The sequence below is a fragment of the Psittacula echo genome (genome assembly GCF_963264785.1).
Source record: "Psittacula echo genome assembly, chromosome: 7".
In the NCBI taxonomy this organism is placed as follows: Eukaryota; Metazoa; Chordata; class Aves; order Psittaciformes; family Psittacidae; genus Psittacula; species Psittacula echo.
The window spans coordinates 47,409,453-47,433,656 of record NC_137740.1 but is presented as its reverse complement, the minus strand read 5'-3'; the positions used below and the strand labels follow the sequence as shown (position 1 = coordinate 47,433,656).

General features: G+C 40.6%; 1 protein-coding gene across 1 annotated transcript in view; it reads right to left on the bottom strand.

The window, feature by feature from the left end:
- The window catches only part of EPHA4 (EPH receptor A4), a gene marked incomplete at both ends in the record, with an annotated part of 102,102 nt that overhangs the window by 20,237 nt on the left and 57,661 nt on the right, over positions 1-24,204 (bottom strand). The window contains 3 exons of the mRNA XM_080622595.1: positions 395-554; positions 1,742-1,866; positions 23,472-23,810. Of these exons, the coding sequence (XP_080478721.1) occupies positions 395-554; positions 1,742-1,866; positions 23,472-23,810 (624 nt within the window). The remainder of the gene's footprint in view (positions 1-394; positions 555-1,741; positions 1,867-23,471; positions 23,811-24,204) is intronic.

Below are 24,204 nucleotides of genomic sequence, written 5' to 3'. Positions count from 1 at the left end.
CTGACAACATAATTTGAACAGTCTGTCTTTATATGACTGTCTAAGAAAAAGTTCAACTATTTGAGTTGATATAGAACACCTAACTGATCTATGTCAATAACTTGCAAAAGGGAGTAAGAGCATTCTATTCTTCTACAAATGAGATATTCCAAAAACATGTGCAAACATGTGTGTCTCCTTATGCCACAGTGAAGTATTTTCATTGCTAGAATCCAGAATACAACATACCTAATACATGCCTTGGGTCAGATTCATGTGACCATGTAAAAATATTTTCCCATAACAGACACACCACAGTCCGAGCAACCAGCTGGGAACTCCAAACACACAGCTCAGTTACACATGCAGTCTTTGCTCAAGGAAAATCAAAAGAAATCAGTGGGCATGTCATTACCTGTGTTAGTTGTGAACTCAAATGGTCCACTGAAGTCTCCATATCCTGCTGCTGTCCTGGCCCGCACATGAAATACATATGAAGTCAGAGGGTTCAAGCCTTTGATGTCAGTATTCCTGGAGGCTGTCTTCACAATGCGATAGCTGCGCTCATTTTGGTCCTAACAACAAAAGAACACCGTGGTGATCAAGTAAAAATGCCTCACTGCACCGTGAATTGTGGAACACCACTTCCTTGCCAAAACTGTCATGATGAAAGAAGGTGAGTAACAATGATGGAATTCTCAAAATACATCCCAAAGGCTTCTGCTGTTGCCCTTGCTCAACACCCCTAGCACTGTGTGCTGCATGGAGCTCTGAGCAAGCCAAATAAGGAGGATGAGGTGGTAGGTATGATGCTCATATATCACTGATTATTTAACAAATCACACAATGAAATCCTTTGGAAAATAGCCAAGCGTTCAAACAGGATCCTCTTGATGAACAAGCAACATTTTACTCACACTTGCTGGTACTTTCTTTTGTTTCCTACCAGTCAGAAGCCATATACAAAATAAAAATTATAAAAACATTTTAAGAAAGCAAAGACATAGAAAATGTCTTCCAAAAAGTCCAGTCTTAAAAACTGTCCTTTTTTGGCTGGAAAAATCCATCAGAAAATATAATAATCTAGCTTCCCTGAAAATCAGATGACTTTTTCTGTATGTATTAGTAAGCAAATAAGTGATTATTAAAAAAATGCAGAAATATGCATGTGCAGGTGAGCAAGAGCACACACAAACAAGAGCAGGTAATTGCAATTGTTCATTTTTACAGAGAACCTTTGAAGAAATAGCTCTTTTCATAGTTCCAAACTTGAGAAGTTATTTGCAGGAATAACATCTCTCTCTAAATTGGAAAGTATGAAGAATGTAATTTTCTTTCCTTATTCTTTATTAAAAGCCATCCAGCCCACACTATCACTCTAAGTGAAAGCTATCGGCAAACAGATATTATTATTATTATTATTACCACCGTGTTATATATTTCATTGTTATACTTCTATGAGCTACTGTCTCACTTCTGAACAACATTATTGATTCTCATTATACATATGCTTGCTACAAAAGCTCAGTTCCTAGGTAGGAAAAAAATAAACTCATGCCATACAGCTGGAACAGCCTATGATTCTTACTCTTTCAAGCAACCATTCAAGTGCATGAAATCTTTAATTGGATTTTATCATACTGAATCTATTAGGTTTCAAATGATGGAATCCTATCTGGAAATAAACCACAACGAAATGAAGTTAAAAGTTCTCCCCAAACGCCCAAAAACCCCTCCTTGCTTGCCCATTTTTGAACAGTACCTTTTCATAGTATTTGACTTCGTACTCCAGGATGACTCCATTTGGCCTGTCAGGTTCCAGCCAAGCCAAGGCAACACTGTGCCGCGTTATCTCTTTAGCCTGGATCAAAGCAATCGGTGATGGAGCTGCCAGAATTAAAATATATATATATATATAAAAAATTATAAGCAATAATTTAGTTTTAATGAGGAAAATTTACTTTTAATCATAGCTTTCACAACATGAGCACTTTCAGAAACTGTTTTTCTTGGGGGGGGGTGTGGAGATTAGAAGCATTAAGTATTTTTCCTGTTTTCTCTAACAGCATCACATTTAATCCTCTCTAATAGTTCGTTCTTGGATTTCGGGCAATACTATACAAGTGGATTTTAAAGTAATACAGTTGTCTAAACACTGCAACGTTCATGACGTCCAGGTACAAACCTCCATAACAGGCTAAGCTACTAAAAGATTCTGCCTTATTTTTGCCCTTTGTTAGGCATAGCGCATAAACCGGCACTTTTGTTGTGGTCCACAGTCATTCTCTTCTTCCATCTCATAAGATTAACTGATATTACTTTGTTAGCTATTTGCTTTACAGGAACTCTGAAGTTCCTGAGGGACTACTCTGGTTTTCTCTAAAGCTGAGAAAATATTGCCACTGAATTAATTAAGACGAGAATAAAGCTGAATACACATGAATTTGGACCCTCCCTTGAAAACCAGGAAACTTGTATTTCAAGAGTCTGAGCCAATTTGTGCTTCCTAAACTCACACTGCTTACATCCGCGTCTGTGAGCAGTCCCTGGAGAATGGGGAAGCTCAGCACCCAAGGGCCAGATTCTGGCTTCGACAGCTCCTTCCCAGCCAAAAGATATCAAAGATTGGTCCATTGTGTACCAAATTGGCTTCATCTGACCCTGTCCCCTGTAGTGCTATATGATGATATATGCTAATATGATGAATAGAAAAAGCTGGAATACACTGCCAAGGGTAAGGGCTGTGTGATTTTGGGAGAAAACCTAGCAACAAGCTAAACTCAAAGATCTTTTAAACTGTATCTATGTGCAGTAATAAGGGCGGCAATGAAGAAGATAATGGAAGACATCTCATTGTGCATCCTACAGTTTCAATAGAGCCCCTGCTAATGCTGAAGTTCAGGTTTTTGACTGGCTGGAGGACAATGCATACTCCCTTTGACTGTGATAGCAGTAGATTCATGGCTGTGCTGGGGGAACGGATCTTCTGAAGATTTATGAACCCGGCTGCCCCTTTCTTGCTGTTGTGTTGCTGTGTGGTCACGTCTCTAGCCAGCTGTTATCAAGCTCTTTTGATGCTGACAATAGCTGGTGTAAATGGTGGAGTCTCCAGGGATAAAAAGGGACATTCATGAAATTTTTAATCTTATCTAACAAAGCTGTCCTGTATAACCAGAGATTAGAGGTCTTCCTAAATTGAATATATTTCTTCTTTTGTCCCCTGAAGCTGTAGCCATATTGCTCTTTTTCCCCTCCTTTCCCTTTCTTGTTGTTTCTTTTTCTACCCTTAACTTTGGGATGACAATCCATGAAAATGTTAGTAAAAAGTATCCTTGAAACATATATCCTTGAAAACTAGCAAGAAAGACAAATAAATAAAACAGTCACAATAAATGAAAGGAAAATTGAATGTTGAAAGCCTCAAACCTACTTGACTATATCAGACAGTTCTGATGGAAGTGAAAACAACCAGTATATGCCACACAGTCACAAAAGGGTGTCTCCTCTTGATGTGAAACCATCAGTGAGCTGCTTCCCGATTTACTATTTGATGGTTTGGCATCTCTGTTAGAAATGCCTCCAGAACCTTTATCTCTTTTTTCCTTGTTTGTCTCTCACATACAAAGGCAAATACTGGATGACAGGGGAGACTATAAACAGCCAACAGGGAGGATCCAGGTGTGCTCCATCAAGTTATATCTGTGGCATGACTGAGAACCTGCTTAATAACCTCACAGTTCCTCAAAGCAGGATCAGACTTTTTTTTTCCACTCTGCAGTAAGAATACTGCTCAGCAAATAAATTAGAAATCACATTTGTTACCCTAAAACACACACACACACGACATTACTGATAAACCAACCAGAGAGAAATCGGCTTAGTTAATTGGTCCCTCATGAAGGGCAAACAGGCAATTCTTTTTACTGAGAATCTGTCACATGCTGGTCTGACCTCAGGAATTGTAGACAGAAAGTCCCCTTTCATTCCTTTTTTTTAACCTCCTTGGTTTTCTGCTTGATTTCTGAAATTTGGTGAGTCCTTCAATATTGGGTGGATACATGCTGTAAGGAAATGGATTTCTTCTGTGCTGTAAAATGGCTATTTGCAGCAGAAGAATATATATTAACTACTGCTTCTTGTGAAAGATGCTTAGCTTTATATAATTTAACAAGTGCTTTCTCATGTCTCCCAAAAATAGACAGCTGATCTGACACACTACACCACACTGGAATAAACAACCTGCTCCTGGCCTCCAGGACAAGAGGCCAAAAGCATTTGTACATCCATTCCTTTGATATGATGGATCAAAGAGGATTTGTACATCTATTCCTTTGTTACTCCTTATGATTACAATTGTAAGAATGGCCCTATTTTTTCCTTCCTGTCCTTTACATGCAAATTCATCCTACTTAACTTTTAATCCCTTCTTTTGTCCTGTATTCTGTAGATGAGCAATTTGTTTCTGAGGTTTTCTGTTTTGATTGTACATCTTGTCTCCCCATATGCTATACAGAAATCCTAAGAGTGTTGAAGTCCAACTACAGGATTCAAACCAAAGTACCATGATTACAAGAGGCTGTCCAGGAGCAATTTGACATCTTTGCAGCACAGACCTATAGCAGTCTATGCAATAGGATGGTGATCTGCAGCCCTCTGGATCTTGAAGAACTGAGCTCAGTAACTATGGGGAGTACTACGGTTATCTCACTGTATCTATAAAATCCTCCATTACCAATTCTCTCAGTTCTGTAAATAGTTCTATGAATCAGGTTTTTTTATTTCCTTGTTTTCTAGGATCCACCAGCTGACCTGAGAGGGCTTCTAGTAAAAAACCAGGTCTGAGTCTCTTGGACGTATACTATGCAAAGGGCCTAAGAGTCCTGTCAATATTGTTCAGGACAAAGAGTGCATCACCACTGTCAGCTCATCATGGCAATATAAGCAGCAGTCACAGCCTTCACAGGGTGAGCTTCTGCAAAATATTTACATTCTTTGTTCTTCTCTCTTTTGCCTTTAAACTGCCTCTTAGGGATGATGTGAAGATAAACATGTAACAGGTTGTAAAATGATGCTTTGATCATAAGCAGAATAAAAGACAATCTTCTCTTATATGTGCGTGGGCTAACTGTTCATGATATACACACATTCCTACCAAAAACATACTGAGGACAGCTTGACTGAAAAGAATAATGTACATGATTAAGATGTTTGCAATAAGGTCACGGAATATTTTTGGATGAGAGTGGGTGATCACTTTTTCTTTCACTTTTTGTACTTTCCTCCTCCCTACTTGCTGGTATTTGGAAGGGAACACTAGGCAAAAACTTGCTTCTCAATGATCATTGCTTACAACAGCAACTTTTTCTGCCACACGTGCACAGACTGTACATACCAAATGCCAATTCCATCAGAACAGCCCATTTCACAGAGAAGAATGACAAGGTATTTTGGTGTCTAAAACAGGGTCCCCTTGAACAAAAGCACCAAGTGTAACTTTCTTTGGTTCAAAGCTCAGCAGTTCCTCTCCCTTAAAAACCCCACTCCCTACTGATGTGAATGTTGCAATTTTCTTTTATCTACTTCCTCAATAACCTGCCATTAAACACCTACTAGTAGTTTTATTACTGTGGTTCTAAGCATGCGGCCTACAGAGAGGGAAAGAGCACAGATGTACTACAAAAACTTCACCCAAATGCCATAAAGCCATATCCCAAGGCTAGTAAGTGCTGAATTGTAACAGTTTTGAGGCACTTTAAAGGATCACAGAAGTAGAGTGTCAGTTTTTCATTACTGTTTCAAATTAGGAGGGGGGGGAGAGAGGAAAAAAAAAACAGGAAATAAATAGATGCAATAAAGTCTCTGGCATGTAGGTATCCATGAGTGAAAACAGCCCTTTATAAAACTACAACACATGAGTACTCAGATATCAAAGATACACAATGCCCAGTGTTTTATTGAAGATGCCTTCTTAACCACAGCAGGGTTTACTTTCCACTCCCCATGATTTGAATTTAAGTGGCTTATATTTACTCAAGGGGTCTTTCACTGAGTGAAAAATATACCCACAGTTTGTACACTGTCTCAGCTAAATTCAAATAACATATTTAAATTTAATTACTTGAAGCTTAGGGGTTTTCATGCTTTTCTTTTTTTCCTTCAATTGCGCACACCACCACTTATTGTTCTTATCAATGGCTATGTGCTTTGTCAAGCATCAAAATTAAATGCTTGAAAGCACTAATGATGTTACTGTGATTAAGCATTTTTACCTTCCAGTGTAGATACCAAAAGCCTGCTCCATTATTAATTACTAAAAAAAAAAAATAAATTTCTGAGAATCTAACACCAAAGAAAAGTCCTCTTTGAAATCAAAACAAGAAAATAAAAACTCTTCTCTTAATTGGGACAAAAAACATTTAAGGGAACCCGGCACATTTCAGGTTTTCTCTTTGAATATTTACCTTGTAATACTGTGGGGTTTTACATGGGATTTTGTAAATTATATTATTAAATAATCTCACAGTAGAAAAAAGATATAAAACACAGAGAATCAAACATTTTTAACCATTTCTAAAGGCAACATTCTCTAGGCCAGATTCAGATAATTTTATTCATGTAAGACAACAACTTGCTCTACTAGCTGTTGCATTGACTTCAAATCAAGCAAAGGAAGAAGTATCCAGCCCTATAGAGTTACGAGTACCAGAATAAATTAAAATGAAAGCAATTGTGCTCTTTCTTAAAATGTTGATGTTCAGTTCTGCTTCCTGTTGGTTCCTTGGGCCTTTTACCCACACCTCTCTCTATTCCAGACAGAAATGTTCCCGTTTCTCAGTAACACCACCCCTGTGCTCCAAGAACTCCTGTCAAAGGCTTTGCAAACAAAGTAGAGTGCATTTTAGCATGACCAAATTTCCAGACACATGCATAGCACACATATAAACCATGTGTGTACATAAGAATAAGCACATGAAAGGTTTTTGCACAGGTGAACCTATGCGTGCACACACAGATTAGATGTCTCTGCATGTGTGAAGAACTGAGCAAGAGTGTAGCACTCCAGTTCTTCACTGCCAGTACAACAACTATGCCTATTTCCTAGTGACCAGCAAGAGTCTGCGAGCTGGATGTGCACTTCTAAAAACTAACCGCATGTTTTTTTCTTTCTTTCTTTCATTATTCTCTTTGTGCAAGTGGAGCAAACATTTGTACTAGTGATGACTGGGCCTGGTTAGGACTTGGACAAGGATCTAGAGGCCCTGATTGCTCAACTGAGCCACTGGAAGCCTCCCAAGACATTCCCAAGTCCTCTGTCTTCCCACCGTCTGCCTCTCCCTCCCCCAGGAATGACGACTGGCAAGAAACTCCTCCCAACCTGGCAACAGAGACACGCCAAGATTCAGGCCAGCACTTTCAAGCTTTAGTGTTTAAAGAAAAGACTTTAAATCTACACCACCGGAGTAAAGCGCCCAAGGTTATCCACCCACATTTGGAAATCTTGGCTAACGTAATGTGAAGCAGTGTGACAGCTGAACTTGGCCTCTTTCTCTCAATCCCTTCAATCAACCATAATACTTCTGAACTAAAATTTTCCCTTCTTGTTACTAGAAATTACAGTGCTCAGGAAAAGCACCACGGTGCTCTCACAGGACACCTTCATCCCAAAATGACAGGCACAAGTGATCTTCCCTTTCTTTCCAGGCTCCACAACCTTGTCACTGCTAAAGAGATCTGAGAAAAACAAGTGACAAACCTAGGGAGCAGCTCACATCAGTTATGCTTGTAATGATGTGTGCATAAAGAAAGGGACTAGAAAATGAGATTTTAAAGACTGTTAACACAGCATTATTATGTTTCAAACATTTCCTCTATATTTTAAAGTTTTCATTTCTTGCCTCTCCCAGAAGAACCTGTGCCGCAAATCTTGCCAAACCACAAAAGCTGGCTCTGACTTGCATCAAATCAAAAAATTGAAGAAAAAGCCAGGCTGTTAGCAGCAACAAATAGTAGTAGTAGAGAATTATTACTGCTGTAGTTTTACCACCCTACTCCAGTTTCAGTTGTTGGCGGCATCATAGAGACAGAATGGTTTGGACTGGAAGGAACCTTAAACACCATCTAGTTCTAAACTCTCTCTCAAAGCCCCATCCAATGAGGCCTTGAACACTTCCAGGGATGGGGCAGCCACAACTTCTCTGGGAAACCTGTTCCAGTGTCTCACCACACTCGTAGTACAGAACTTCTTCCTCATATCTAACCTTAAATCTACCCTCTTTCAGCTTAATGTCATTCCTCCTCATCCTATCCCTACATGGCCTTGTAAAAAGTCCTTCTCCAGATTTCTTGTAGGCCCCTTTAATTATGGAAGGCTACTACAAAGTCTCCCTGTAGTCTTCTCTTCTCCAGGCTCAACAAGACCAACTGTCTCAGCCTGTCTCTATAGGAGGGGTGCTCCAGCCCTCTGATCATCTTTGTGGCCCTCCTTTGGACTTGGTCCAACAGCTACACGTCCTTCTTATGTTGGGGGCCCCTGACTTGGACAGAGTACTCCAGATAGAGTGTCACAAGAGCAGAGTAGAGGGGGAGAACCACCTCCCTTGAACTGCTGGTCACGCTCCTTTTGATGCAGCCCAGAACATGGTTGGTTTTCTGGGCTGTGAGGGAACACTGCTGGGTCATGCTGAATTTCTCATTAACCAACACCCCCAAGTCTTTCTCCTAAGAGCTGCTCTCAATCCAGTCCTCACCCAGCCTGTAGCTGTGCCTGGGATTCTCCCAGTGCAGTATCTTCCACTTGGCCTTGTTAAACTTCAAAAGGTTTGCACTTTCCCACCTCTAAAGAGTGTCAAGGTCCCTCTGGATGGCATTCCTTCCCTCCAGTGTGTTGACCGCACCACACAGCTTAGTGTCATCAGCAAACTTGCTGAGGGCACACTCATTCCCACCATCTATGTCGCTGACAAAGATGTTGAACAGCATCGGTCCCAATACCAACCCCTGAGGAAGGCTACTTGGCACTGATCTCCACTTGAACATCAAGCTGCTGACCATAACAATTTGAGTGTGACCACCTAACCAATTCCTTATTCATCAAGTGGTCCATCTGTCACATCCATGCCTCTCCAGTTTAGAGACAAAGATGCTATCTGGGACAATGTCAATTGCCTTGCAGAAGTCCAGGTAGATGATGTCAGTCACTCTTCCCTTATCTACCAATGCCATAGCCACATCATAGAAGGCCACCAAATTTGCCAGGCACAATTTGCCCTTAGTGAAGCCAGCTGGCTGTCACTAATCACCTCCTTATTTTCCATGTGCCTTAGCATAGTTTCCAGGAGGATCTCATCCATGATCTTGCCAGGCAACAAGGTGAAACTGACCGGCATGCAATAGCTGCTTAATATCCACAAAGAGCCTGTGTATTTTCTGGATTGCATGTCCAGTTCTGCACAGACTACTTCAGCATGCCAGAACTGCTCTCATTGCAGTCAAACCAATTATAGGAGCTGAGGTCTGACCTCAATTCCTGTGGTTTACATCAGGAACTGCAATGAGACAGGGGTGACAAAGAAGATTTTGCACATTCAGGAGACGGCTTATTCTGGCTATTAATTTCTGAGGATGAGCTCTTGACAGCAATACATTATTTTCAGGTGCTGGCCTTCCAATTCTAAAGGCCAAATAATGATGTCAGTTAATGCAATGCAGGTCTGGAGTAACTCCAAAGATCTCAATCTGCAACCTGCAATCCCAAAGATTGCCTTAAACCAAAAGACTATAGCATCTACATAGCATTTAGCAAGAGATCTGTGTTACAACGCAAGCATGGGGTCTGTTTAGCCTGAGAACTGCTTGTTTTCTTTTTGCTAGCTCGCTAAGAAATCCTGTTGGCATGTTCTGACAAGGATAACTTAATAGTTGCCAACAGAAACATGGCAGAATACTGTGTATTTCCTGTATGTATGAATGCCACTTTAAAACAAACAGGAAAACAAGTCTTTCAGTTTGAAGGCAATTTATAAAAATCTATCTGAACATTACAGCCACTTAGAAAACACCAGCACAGAAACATTTCTAAATGCTTAAACTAGAATGATTAACACAAGAAGGGCGAGCGTACTTAGCACTATGAATTGCTCTAAGAAACTCTAGAGCTATAAGCAATTTGTTAAGATGGGGAATTAGTCAGCAGCTGTCTGACCTGAGCAGGTTTGAAGCCGCTGGTCACAAAGCAGGTCATGTTGCAGTTACTCTTCCCTCTAGTTGAGGTTAGAATCTGACCCAATATAAACAACAGCAAATTTTGTAGCCTGAAGAAGCCAACACTGATGCTCCACTTCATTGCTTGGATTGAGGGAAGCAGAGAAAATGGGCCATGCACTCCAGAGAGAGACTGTTGTAACTCTTGGAGTCCTCTCAGGGCCCAGATCAGTCATGCTTAGAGTTAGGATCCCATGATCCAGTTTTGGGTTGAACACTCCTGGGAAGCATGTGCTGTAATCATTCTCTTACTTCCCAGATGCTGGTCCAGCAAGCAGACCGCCAGAAACCACTGATGCTGGGACACAATGTGTAGCACCCCAGGCTATGGTAGCTCTGGGAAAGTCAGAATGAGAAATTAGAGACCATAAACTCTAGTTATTAAAACAGATAACAATGTTGGAAACAGGGCATCCCCTAACTACGCAAAATAGTTAGTCTGGAGCGACATGACCCACTTATCATCATCCCCTCAGGTCAACTCTACCTCACCCACATACCCTGCTGATCGTTGCAAGAAGCCCGAGGTAGCCACCATAGCTAATTCCTCCCCAGAAATAGCCACCTTCACCTTTGTATTGCTGCTGAGCTGCCTTTTCAAAACAAGCTCCTCCACTCCCTCTCCAGAAGGAAATCAAAGCTTCTCTCAAATATACATCAGATGCTCTCAAATGAGTCTCCCTCTACCATACTCTATGCCATTGCCCAAGCCAATCAACCGTCCAGCTACTCCTCCCATTTTCCCATCCTCCTGCCCACAGTCAGAGGAGTTAAGACATGTCTGTATACACTTCATGAGCCAACAGATGAGAAGGGTAGAGCTGTACAGGACCAACAAAATAACTTACTGTATCTGTCCCCTGCAAACCACTTATTGTGTGCAGCTTTTGAACAACTTACAATAGTGTAACAACAATCCATAAAACAATTATTAATGCCCTATTAATACCCCCAAGGAGCAACTTGTCTCATATTGCAAAGGACAACACTTACCCGATGTCTATTAGCTTTAAATAGAAAGCCTCATTTCTGCTCCTTGGTCCTTTCTTATACTTACCACGAAGTTACAATATAAAGCTTAACCCATGATAGGGCAAATGTGTGATCTGATAACCAAGGCAACACATCTCTTAAAGCTGTTGTGTCTCTGGTTCTTAAACTATTACTGTTTATTTGCTTGAATCATGGATGTCTAGATGATATATATATATGTGCTAAATAACTTCGTCACTTACTTTCAGCATTAAGAATATTAGATTTTGTAAAAATTTGCTTAAAGGCCTTTCTGAAATCCAGACAAATAAAAGCCTCTGCCCTATATGCCACTTAGATGCTTTGGAACTACTGAAGCATCTTCTAAACAAAATAAATAAATGCTATGACTCATTTTGCTAAAGCAGCATTTACTATTTGAATAAATAGATTTGGCCACAGTGTCTTGTCTTGGCTTGTGAAGCGCTACAGTAATAGCGGAGAATTAGACTTTGCCATTAGGGTTTCTCAGATCAATCACCCAAAGTCACAAATGCAAGAATTTGGGAGAAAGAAAAGATAAAAAAATTATGAACATTTTAATTCAATTGTGATACACAATCCCAACAGCAACTGCAGGCTGGGTCTCAAACATGCCCTCCTGAGCCTGCAGCACCTAAAAGAATCAAAACCCAGGATTCACCTGACAATAAAACCCACAATTCCTGTCTTAATGCTTGAGAGTAGTCAATTGCAAAGTCACCAAAGTTAAGGAACTTCACACCTTTATCCACTTTAAGCTCCATCACACAGAAGAGGCTGGTGCAGAAGGTTTGCATTTATATATTTACATTTCAGCTGAACAATCTATAAATTTTAATTACAGTTGATGTTCAGAGTGTTCAACTGGAACCCCAATATAGCACCTTCTGTAGAAAGGCTAGATGGCTTTAACATGATACAGTCTCTGCCTCCGGGCTCTTGAGAAACTCCTGAGAGTAAATCAAGATTTAGGTTTTCTGCGCTCAAGATAGTAGCACATTGTGAAGATCACTGGTCTGACAGCACTTGGAGATCCTCAGTTCTTCCAGGGTGCTACAAGACACTCTGGCATACTCACCACCACAGGTCCTCTTCTTAGAATCATAGAACCATAGAACAGTTAGGGTCAGAAAGGACTTTACGATCATCTAACGATCATTTTTACGATCATTTACGATCATCTGCCATGGGCAGGGACACGATACACTAGACCATGTCAGAGGAAAAAGGTCCTTTGTGCTTTTGGAAAAGAGAATCAGACTGCAGCACACTTCGCTTTCACGCTCTACCTCTCACTGGTACTGAATCAAGCCCCTTTTCCTTCATCCACAACACACATATTTCTTCAGGAAATTAAAAATCATTAATAGACCTGATGAGAGAGAAAACTACATTCTGCACACAGTGTTGCTGCAAAAAGCAAAGCTACCTCAAGTTAGATGACTTTTTAAAGAAAAAAACAAAGTGATGAGGGACAAACTGAGGAAGAGCCTTAAGCTTCCTGAAACACATAAACCTTAAAATTAAAAATCTGAGTTCATGATGTCAGCAACCCATTACATCATAGATGGCACATAATCAAATTTATAAAGGGTTTTCATTATTTTGGTTTGATGTTGGATACTGAAAACTAGTGCATTATTAATTTAAAAATTGTGTCAATTAGAAACCCCCCAAATAGAACAAGCAATTAAAAACTAAAGGTGGCTGCCTCAGTGGAAAACAGTCAAAAGCAATTTCAATCCTATAGAAATAAAATCCTATAAAATAAATAAAAAAAAAAAAAAAAGCAACTTCATGAAGATTTGGAGTTGCACAAAGAAATCAGCCACGTTTATCTCCTGGAGGAGTACTGAGGTACAGTCTGGGCAAATAAAAGACAGTGAAAACAATAATCCCCAGTTAGCTCAGTAATCACATAAATGGGTCTGTTTTCCGAGTCTGAACCTTCATTTTCAGCCCCAGATTTGTAGCAGACAGAAGGACTCTGCCCCTCAGTTCCTGATGAGATCTCTGCGGCAGGTCTTTCCTCTCCTCTGAGGCCAGAGCCTCAAAGACTACTTACAGGGTGGAACTGAGAAGCACACAGGATGGAGACTGCAATGAAGAATATAATCTCCATTCAGAACCTTCAATTTAAAAATAATTTCTTCTTCCAAGAGCACGCAAAGCACTCTCCTACCTTACATCTCCTCCCTGTAAGGTTCATAGTTTTGTTCTCAGTTCAGTTTTGTCATCAACAGGTCCAAAACTTTTACTGTCTTGTCATGTGATACAGATGAAGCTGGTAACTTCCAGTTAAGGATCAGTCAGACTGAAAATAAGCCAGGATATTCCTGTGCTGCAGAGCCCCTCTAACCTGTGGTGTTTGCAGCTTGTCAATGTAATAAATATAAATAAAAATATTCTCTGAAGAAAAATGTCACATCTGCAAGCAGTGCTAAAGAAGTCTCCCTTTGAGCCCAGTCCATTCTCTTCAAATCAGTACTTGCATAATTGTAGTTTTAACCTTCAGCATGGGCAGTAGTGAAAGCAAACGGCTGAGACACTCTTGGAAAGGCACCACTGGGTCTGCACATCATGTCTCTAGTGTGATGGAGAGCCCACAGATCTCTGCAGCTCTTACAGAACTCCCCTTGGCCACCCTGTCCCAGAGTGCCAAGGGAGCTTGAAAAACACAGGATTTAACACTCAGCCACTTACATATTCCAGTCACTTTCTGTCTTATTTATGTGCAGGCACAATATCCTGATAAAGTAGAAGGGAGGCTGCAGCCATTCCATCTGCATTCCCTTTTATGCTAAGAAAGATAAATTGAGGCTGATGCAGAGGACAGATTTAAAGAACACAGTATGTTACCGAGACAAGCACAATCTTCCCAGGGAGCTGTTGTAGTGGGTTGTCTTGAGATCATGCCTTTACTTGTTTGCTAAAATAAATGGGCATCACACAAAACTCAATTCATATACGGGACGCCTCTTCCAGTCCACTGTACCTTCCTCTTTTGCTTGGTCAGAACTGTCTTACTCTATTATTTATTGATGGGACCATTTCAAGGCACATAGAAAATTAAAAATAATAAAAAGCTAATTAAAACCTTCTGTGCTTTCCTTTTAGCCTTCAGTAATCTACGGACCTGAAAGACATTTATATCCAAAGCACATGACAGCTTAAGGGTTTTTCTGTCTGTAATAATCCAAGGATACTTTCAATGGATTTTAATACAGGCAAAACCAAAGACATTTTATGGAACAGTAGAAGTATTTAAGAAAAAATCAAAATCAGTCAATCACCTTTTTAAGACTAGGTGATAGAATTCGACAGCAGGGATAAAATCCTCATAAATTCTGCAGGAACGGTTCAGAAGGCTGAGACAATAGTTATCATTTCCTTTTAAATTACACTAGCACTTTTCCATAAGGAATGTTTTGAAATGCAAATGACCAGAGTAGTAAAATACAAATGCTTGAGCTTCCTACATCTCTCTAGACTGTATTAAAAAAAAAAAAAAAATTTTTAAAAAAATCCAAAACCACAATCAATTTTTGTTATTATCAATTTACAAATCACAACTTTCAGAGTCCCTGAATCCCTTCTCTCAGAGTGCAATACTAAGAGTTCTGGAACTCTGCTTCTTGAATTTAGTAATGAAGGCAGATTACCTTAATTTAAGGAGATGCCATGAAATCCTTCAAGTAGATGCAGATAGAGGCTACACATTTGCCTGCTTTGTTCGGGAGGGGAAGCCCACTGGAGCCCTGCCATACTAATAAAGCGCTCCCTGCACACCAGTTCACACGTGGGGCTAAATCTGAAGTGACATTTCTCAATGAAAGGAGCAGTATTCACTCGTGTGCTCAGCATTTTGATGTCCGCCAAAATCTGGCAAACATGATTATAGAGATCCAGCAGGCATGCCACAGCTCTGTTTAGTCCTCATGGCTTAATGCAATGCTCTGCAAAGAAAATAAATAAAACATATCAGGCTGCCTTGGGACGGCACTCTGGGAGCGTGATTTCATGCCAACGGATGGACTCAACACACGGTTTGCAACTCTTACACAAGGACAGAATATCTGAACCAAAGGGGACTGCTTTATCCACCCTTACAGGGGCAGTTCAGCATCCTGCCCTTCAAACTATAAGCCAGGGCAGAAACCCTGGGCTTCGGGGACTAGTGATGTTTATTTGTGCTACTCTGCATGGCATTTTAATTAGCAACTGTGTGCATTTAAAACCTTTGAATGGACACACAGGAGCAGTTGTGCAGCCTGGCTTTTGTGTTTCCACTCTCTCAAAAAAATCCTGTTTGAGGACATCAGCAGGGGGTTAATGGAAGCTTTGATAAAGTTCTCCAAAGCCTTTTATTGTTGCTCAACTACAGACTGGACTCTGCTGTCTCTCTGGCTGCTTTCCAATTAATTTAGTAAAGTGAAGACACAATGAGAAAATTTAGAAGCCCATCTAAACATTTGGTAGCCACAAACATTGTTTTTTTGGCAAAATCTCCTTTCCACATGGAAATATTTCCTTCACAATTGTTTGAGGTAAGCACTCAGACTGGACAGCAAGCTTTGCAAATGTGAAAAGTCAGTGTGTGCTGCCAGTGAAAAGAAACATGCAGTTAAATAGTCCAGAGCAAATAAAAGCTGCAGGACCTTATCTTCATCTCTGCCAGTTTGGTAACTATTCATCTGTACTAGCATCACTGGGAACATCACTGACCTGATTTGATGCCTCCTAACAGCAGATTTATGTAATTTAAATATGATCAATGCTAGCCAGTCCTGAAATAAAACATGTTTTTTCTCCAGGAGGATATGTAACTAACCTCCTTTTCCCACAGGAAACTATGAGATCTCTTTAAAAATGTAACCAAACTTTTATTTAAATGCTGCAATTTCTCCTTGGCTCTATTCAACATGCAACTTGTCTAAGTCGTTCACTGAACTCTGAAGCTGATTATTTATTAAAGGATCTTTAGAAAGCAGTGGGTTTTTTTTCCTTTCCGACCAACACTTGTATCCCCCACCTTGAATACAAATTCATGGAAATGGGTGGTGCAGGCAGATTTGCCAGCAAGCAGGCAGTTGTTATTTTAATTATTATTTCTTTGTGGAAAGCTGTAGTTACCTTAAAATAATAATTTAATCCCTCCCAACAATAGTTTTCCCGGTTTTGTTTCTAAGACTGGAGCACGTATGCTTATAAGTACGCATTCATTACAGACCATCAGTTAAACCCTGTGCAAGAACACAGGGTTGTTAATAAGAAACTCCCACTTGCATCTGTCAGCTTGGAGAAGCTTCTTACGCAGACACATTATCTTACACACATAATTAAACATGCAGAAGAAGAAATCTAAAGTGGTCAAGACATGACATCCCTGAGGCTCTGAGAAATGTGCCCATTCAGAAGTATTCCTAACTGTCTGCTTTCATGCAATTCCCAGATTTCTTGTGCGGGGATCACTTATCTTCTTTCTGGATCTCCCACTGCATTTATATCTGAAAGGTCTGTGGTTTCCCAAAATACACTGGTTTGCTTCAGAACTCCTCGCGGTAACTCCCTCCGATGTAAATCTTCAGACAAAAAAAAGCCAGAACACAACTCCCTCGGAGAGACAAAGCTAAGTAAAAATAAGGCAGGTCACTGTCCTGCACGACCTCACAGGTCACCTCACCGACTACAGCAGGTGAAACCCTACAACAGCCCACAACTTGTCTCAAGCCTTCTGCTTGAAAACATGCGTACAGGGCAGGGAGTGGAGCGGGATTGCTGTTTGTAACTAGCAGACAACTGTGAAGCCTTTAGAAACCATGCTGGTTTAGATTCAAAATGAGAAAGTTGCATAAAATTAGCCTGGAATTCTGCAAGATACTGCAACAAATCACCCAGAGTGTCACGCTTACAGATCACCCCTTTTTCATGTCCCTGCCTGCTAGTTTTGAATCTCTTTCCCCGCTGAATTCACGCTTGCCACAGCTCCATTTGAGGAACAAGGAGACTGCTGATCCATCATCCTGAGTACAAACACCTTTAAAGCAAAACACCCCTTTGCAACTCCCCTGTTCCATTACCCTGACATTTTGCAGAAAAACAAGAATGCAGCAGCTAGAAGTATCACACGCACATCCCATACTCTGGACATCTGGCATGCATTCAGATGTTTGCCAAGAGATTATTTTAAATCAGGCTCGTGGGGAACTGGGTGTCCAGGGTGCTGTGACTGTTTAAACACACCCAACCATATGCACGAGTTTCCTTCGGGGTTTGTGTGCCTGCAACAGGACTCCCGTGTCCTTTGGCTGCAGGGAACAAGTAACTGGAAAGGGTGGGACCATGCTGGTAGCAAGAACTTTGAAAAAAAAAAAGAAAATAATAATAATAATAATAATAATAATAATAATAATAATAATAATAATAATATTGAATTGACTCCTGGATGTCTGGAAAGCTGCAGCCAGGTACTACTGTGCCCAGCATCTGCAGTGCCTCTCACTCCTCTGGAGCTTACCCACCTCCACAGCTTCCCAGCTGGGCTGTGCAACTTGCTGCAAATCACAACATTTTGCAACTGATCCAAAACACTCTCCTTGTAACAGCCTGTCCCTGCACCTTAATCCTGCCCTCCACAACACCCTGAACATCACCAGCACTACCCTGTCCCCACACCTCCCGAGGGAGCCAGGCAGGGAGCTGGACTGGAAAACCCACCAGCCGTGAAAGGGAAGCTGATCTGCATGAGCCTCCTGATGTCCTCCGCAGGCACAAGGGAAGGCTGATGTCAGAACAGAGAATGACTGATTTGCCAGCTTACACTATTTAGAGGGCCTGTGAAACTGTCACACAACTGTATGAGGAATCCTGTATTCAAGATCACAGAGCTTCTTCCCTGGCTAGCTGGAGTTGATGTCTTCCTTAGGGTTACACAGCCCTTCCAAATCACGTTTCAACACAACAGTAAACAGCTCATCACCAGGACTGCGTTTAAAAAAAAAAAGGTAACTTTTGCAATAGCTGAGCATAAAACTACAGCATTCTGAACAACTACAGATCTTGCTGTTTCTGAAAGCAAAATTAACTTCTTTCATGACTTCCCTATCGATAAGATTCTGAGTATGCTCGTAAATATCCCCACATACAAAATCAAAAACTGTTATGTTCACTCTCAGTGAACAGAAATGATTTACTGTTACTTATACTGAAACCCGAACTATACTCAGAGAACATGATAGAGTGCAGAGAATCAGATGAATCGATCGATCTTCAGAGTATCTGTTAATTTTATTTTCCAGTAGAAGTTCAAGGGTATTCAGGCAGTCACCTAACAAAAGCCCTGCGACTGAAATCTACTTAACAATGGGTTTTGATGTTTCACTACAGAGCAGTTCTTTAGAGATGAGTTATAAATATCCAGGCAAGCAGCACATTAAAAAGAAAATACAAAAACCTTAGGTTTCCTGGCCTTGGCATGTGTTGCTTTTGATCTGCCTGAGCAACTATTACTTTGTCAATATGAGGAGTACACACTGACCAAGGGCAATGCATGCCCATGAATTTTTACTGGCTGCAAATGTAGCTCTGCACAGGCTAAACCACGCTGGCAGAATGTAAGACCTTATATGCATTTTCTGTGCTGTTCCGTACAACACGTGAGGAATGCTAATCAGCATTTGAAAGGCAATGTGGGCTTTCAAAGAAGACCCACCAAAACGCAAAATGGGAATATACATTCCCCTACCAAGAAGTCCAGTATAACTTGTTATTCATCTGGAAGCAAACAACTCCCACTTCTCCCCTCCGCCATTTCTAACTTAAAACAAAATCATTCTCAAAGGATCAGGATCTTTCAGATTTTTTTCCCTTTTAGTAATGGAATTAAGAACATAAACAACAAACAAACCTAAAGGCTAAATAAAATTCAGTAACAGTTGATATTTTCCTTCCCTGTACTGAATGTCAGTGTTTTGGGTTCATCACAATTTGGTCACTACCACTGCAGCCTGTCCCAGAAGAATACTCAATTCACGTGGATCTTCTTGGCAGTGCTCAAATCCTGGTGGCACCGTGACCTATTTTAGTTCCTGCCTGGAAATGGATACTGAACAACCGCAGGGCTCTGAGTGATGGTGAGGGACCAGGGAAGCATACAAAAGAAGGAGGGAAGGACTGCAGCAGCGCCAGCCACACTGCTCTGCTTTTGAGATGAAGCAGCTTTGAGACAGGTGAACAGACAGCTAGACAGGCAAGGTGTAGTGGATTGCTGAGACAAAGGAACTGGGGAGAAGAGAGAGAACAAAAAGAGGGAAAAGTGGGACAGAGAGCCCAAGATATTCATAAGAAAGATCAGTTCTGGATCCTGAGCGCAGGCAGCTTGAAAACATCCAGTCTGATGCAAAGGGAGAAAGAGTAAGTTTACTTATTTATACTGTATTTTATCCTAATTGGCACATCCAGCCTTCATCTAGCTGTGCTGGTCCCCTTAAGGAAACACTGAGCCCAAGGTAAGCTTAACAAGGTAACAATTCACCAGGCAGTCTGTTTATTCGGAAATATCAACTGTTTGAACTCCAACAAGCAGACGAGCCAGAAGGACACCCATCCCTCATAAAATGCAAACAAAACAAAGGCAGAAAAGCAAGCAGCATAATGAGTTTGGATTTTAAAATTGTATTTAAAGCTTGTGTAGGCTGTTCCCCTTCTCCACTGCTCCCTGCCCTTGTGAACGTCTTCAGCATCCGTGCAAAACCTTGTCCTTGCAGTGCTGCCCCCTCGGGCACGCACACAGATGAGCTTAGATGTGAGCCTGGCTGTCAGGTTGGAAACCTGAACAGCTCAGCTGTGATCTTTAATAAAAATATAAACTGTTTGGTGCCTTTTTAAACAGAAACCAAACAAAAGCTTCCTGCTTGCTGTGAACAAGGTCCCTTTGGTGAGAGATTTGCTTTTTAATTTTGAACAGCTTCACAGCACTACCCTCAGCAATAAAAAAGAAAAAAAAAAAAAGGCAAATGAAGATTTTGAGCTATTCAGTCAATTGTCTGGTAAGGATTCTCACTGAAATTAGCTTCTCCTAGCAGCATCACATAAGAATTTCTGGTTTACATCCCTTCCACAAGTCATTTCACATCTTTAAAAGATGGACAAAGTGCTGATTTCATTTGATCGAAAACAGAAAGCCACAAAAGCCACCACTGCTGGTGGAGACCCTTAATATCAGCATTTCTCAGTACTCATTGTGCTAAGGGTGCCGGCTCCAGGTTTCAACAGCTCAGTGTTCCATCCTTTGCTTTCTTTAATTTCTTTTTAAGCTTACATGGGAAAAGAATATCGGCTCTCATCTCAAAAGAAATCATTATACTAAACATGTAGAATAACGAGCTGAATTCACCATTCAGAATGTCTTAAAATGTCACAACATTGAAGTATTTCACTTGTAGATAGAAATTTTTACTTGGTTCGAAGCCTAAAATTTAGCTTCTCTCTTTTAAAAACAAACAAACAAAAGCTATTAAACCCAGGACCTTTTCAAAGGAAGCAAGGAAAATACATTTTCAAATGCTTTTTCATCCTACTCTGAATGGCAAAAGCTTATTTTCATTTAAACATTTTTCTAAAGTATTGGAAACTGAAAAGAGTTTCTAAACAAAGGGGGAAAGTAAACTGCCTCATTTCATTATCTCCAGGAGTAAAATGGCAAAAGCAAACAAACACCTGTGCCTTTCAGCTGCACCTTTTAAGTCATTGCAACACATTTCTTCAGTTTAGTGCTGAACACACCAGTAACTGGTTTATCATTGTTTTCTGTCCTTCTCCCAAGGCATGCCACCTTCTATAGGGGCTGGCATTCTACTGAATGCTGGAAAGCATAGGCATAAGATATCAAAACCAATAAAGTCATTTATAGATTTTCAGCATTAGTAGTCTCATTTTTATTAGCAAAACAGGGGAAGAGTGTTATTAAAGGAGGATCTTGGCTCTAATCCGACTTTAGAAATTGCTCCAAAGAAACCAAGGTAGCTTTACATTAGTGTAAGAACGGTGCGAGATCAAAACCAAGCCTGTGGCAGAGCTCTATCATGACATGATTTCTTTATAATGAAATATAGCGAAAGAAAATTAGTGGCACAAGAATTTTAATACACCCCAGACACACATTTACAATGATTAAACAGATCAGTACTCGTAAAACCCAAGGGTCCAACTTCACAAACCTTTACTCAAGCAAGCAGTTTCATTGAAATCAATGAGATTATTTGCATATGTAAGGACTATTTATTTCAGTTGAGATCTGTAGGTTTAGGCCACACATTTCTATTTAGATCTTCTATGCAGCAGAATACACACACTTGGATGAAGAATGGGAGAACGCTGGCACCTTGGAGTTAATTTTCATTTGTACCAGTACAGATTTCTCCAGCCCTCTGAAGCATTTGATAGACTGGGCATGTTTCAAAATTGGAAATGTTGGCAAAAATACAGATTTTCTGATGTGAAGAACTGCTACTCATGGATAATAAACAAAATCAATTCTTATTTGCATATTCAATCAGATTTCAGTTTGCATATTAAAGCATAAGATGGTATAATTTTCACACGGTAGATGGATCCCACTCACTTATTCATGCATATATGCATCCACTAATCCTTACACATGCCAAAATCAGTGAGAAATACTCTCTGCTAGGCATTCATAGCACAAAAACACTGTCCCTGCTGCTGTTCTCAACCTTCTTTTCGTATAGTGTATGACAGCATTCTCCCACAGCTTTCTCCCAAGACTCTGTAATAGCCACTGTTCTCTATTAGCCTTCTTTTCACCAGGCAAAGTGATAGTTTAAATTTTTGAATCATAATTTGAAAAGGATGCTGTCAACTGTATGTGTAAAGAACAAAAAACACTGGACCAGATTTTCAAAGGAGCTTCAGCGTGGACTTCACAATTTCACTTGTAACTGTCACTGCAAAACTGGATGTATCTCTCACTGTTAATATTGAAGTGTTCTTGACTACAGCTAAAATTTGTAGATTTAGACTATGCATAGCTATTTTTCACATGCATCTATTAGGAAACAGAATTAAAAATATTTATATAGGCCAGTACTATCCAAATACACAAAATTAATATTGTCCCATACATCATAAGTCTAACTATAAATGATAACCCTGTAAGCTATGCTGTAATGTGCTGAATGCTTGCAACATCTGTGGGACTGGAAGGCAATCAGCACTGTGAGTGATTAGATAACAGGTTTGACGGTCTTGTAGCCAGTCTGACAGTCTGGATACCTAATTTGCATATAGAAGAGTGTCATATTCAGATACATTTTGTGCATTAAATTAAAAATTCAACTGGAACCCTGTGCTTGAAACCCTAGCAAGCTGCAAACAAGAAATGTTTTCATGTAATTAAAGGGAAAATTGATACAAATGATCATCAGAACTAAACTGCAATCTGCTGCAGCAGCCTTTGCTAGGTCAAGCACAGGGGACTGAAAAAAGTAGAACTGGGTACCTGAAATAACCAGGTATAAACAGAAATAGTATACCACTCTCCCAGATGAGTGAAACACAAAAATCAGCCATCGTAAGATGAAGGTTCATATAGGATTTCTAAAGCAATGTCAGCTCTGATCAATTGAAACGTGGTTAGCAGCAGGTTAAGAAGGTATTTATTTAACAATGGGACAGAATCTAATTGACTTCGCTAGAGAGGAAAGAGGGCATGAAGGCAAGCCAGCATCAGCTCATTCTTCTTTTTCAGTCTTATTCAGCCCTTTTTGGAGGGGGCAAAACCACAATCCTATGCTCCCTAAGTGCACATTTTGCTCTCTATGAGCACCAAGGTCATATTTGTATCCATGTGCAGGATCTCCCCTACAAAGGGCCAAGCTGCTGGTGACCCTGGCTCAATTCCCTTGCGCCATCCAGGGCAGCTGTACTGTTCTGCCTTTGAAGAATGCCTCCCCACATCCAGCACACACAGCATGCTGCAGCAGAGCTCTGCTCCCAGCTACAGGAGTCAAACTCTCCTGTTTTTCTAGCTCTAAAGAATTTAAACTATCCATATAAATAACAAGAAAATAGGGGTTTGACCCAGTTACACATCTTATGACTCCTTGCATTCATTTTTAATGCTAAATGTACTGGAAATCACAGCTTTCCTCAAAAATAGGCAAAAGAGAGAGGAACAGAATTTGAGTTCAGGTTCCTACCTGCTTGGTTAGTTGTCACAGTGACTGACACAGCTTGGTCCTGGCTGGGATTTTGCTTGGACACTCCATTCACTGCCCAGACTTCAAAGGTGTAGTTAGTGTGTGCCAGGAGGTCAGTAATGGAGACTTTGGTGGTTTTCAAGCCATTCTGCTGGGGGCTGAAGTGCACACCACTGCCACAGGACCGGCAGCGGCTGAGGTCGCCAGCACCGCACCTCTTGCATACCACATTGTAGGAGACATCTTCCCGACCACCTTTGTTCTGCGGGGGGCTCCACTCCAAGTTCACTGATGTCTCATTGACATTGGAAATCAGGTTCTGGGGAGCAGATGGAGGGCCTAGAAAGAAAAAGTCCATGTTTTTAGTATGTGCAAAAAGCTTACATAGTGTCTTCAGGCTTAGGGTCCTGGGTGATACTGAGCATGTGCAACTCCTAGTTAAGTCAAGGACAGCAGAGACCACAGAATTTTATTTCTCCATGTTCTTGATAAAGGTGAAAAATTAACTGGTAAACCAAACTGATCTCTTCATCTGATCAATTAGCAGTATTTTCCAGATCTAAATGAGCCTGAAAGCCCAGTATTTTTTCATTTTCACTATTTGGACTTGTTATGAAAAACGTAACATTTACATATTTTACATTCAGTTTTCCATGACCTCCCAAGAAAAGCATCAAATGCACAAAACTCCTACTTCACTGGAGATTTTCAAGGTCCCCATTACCTACAGACA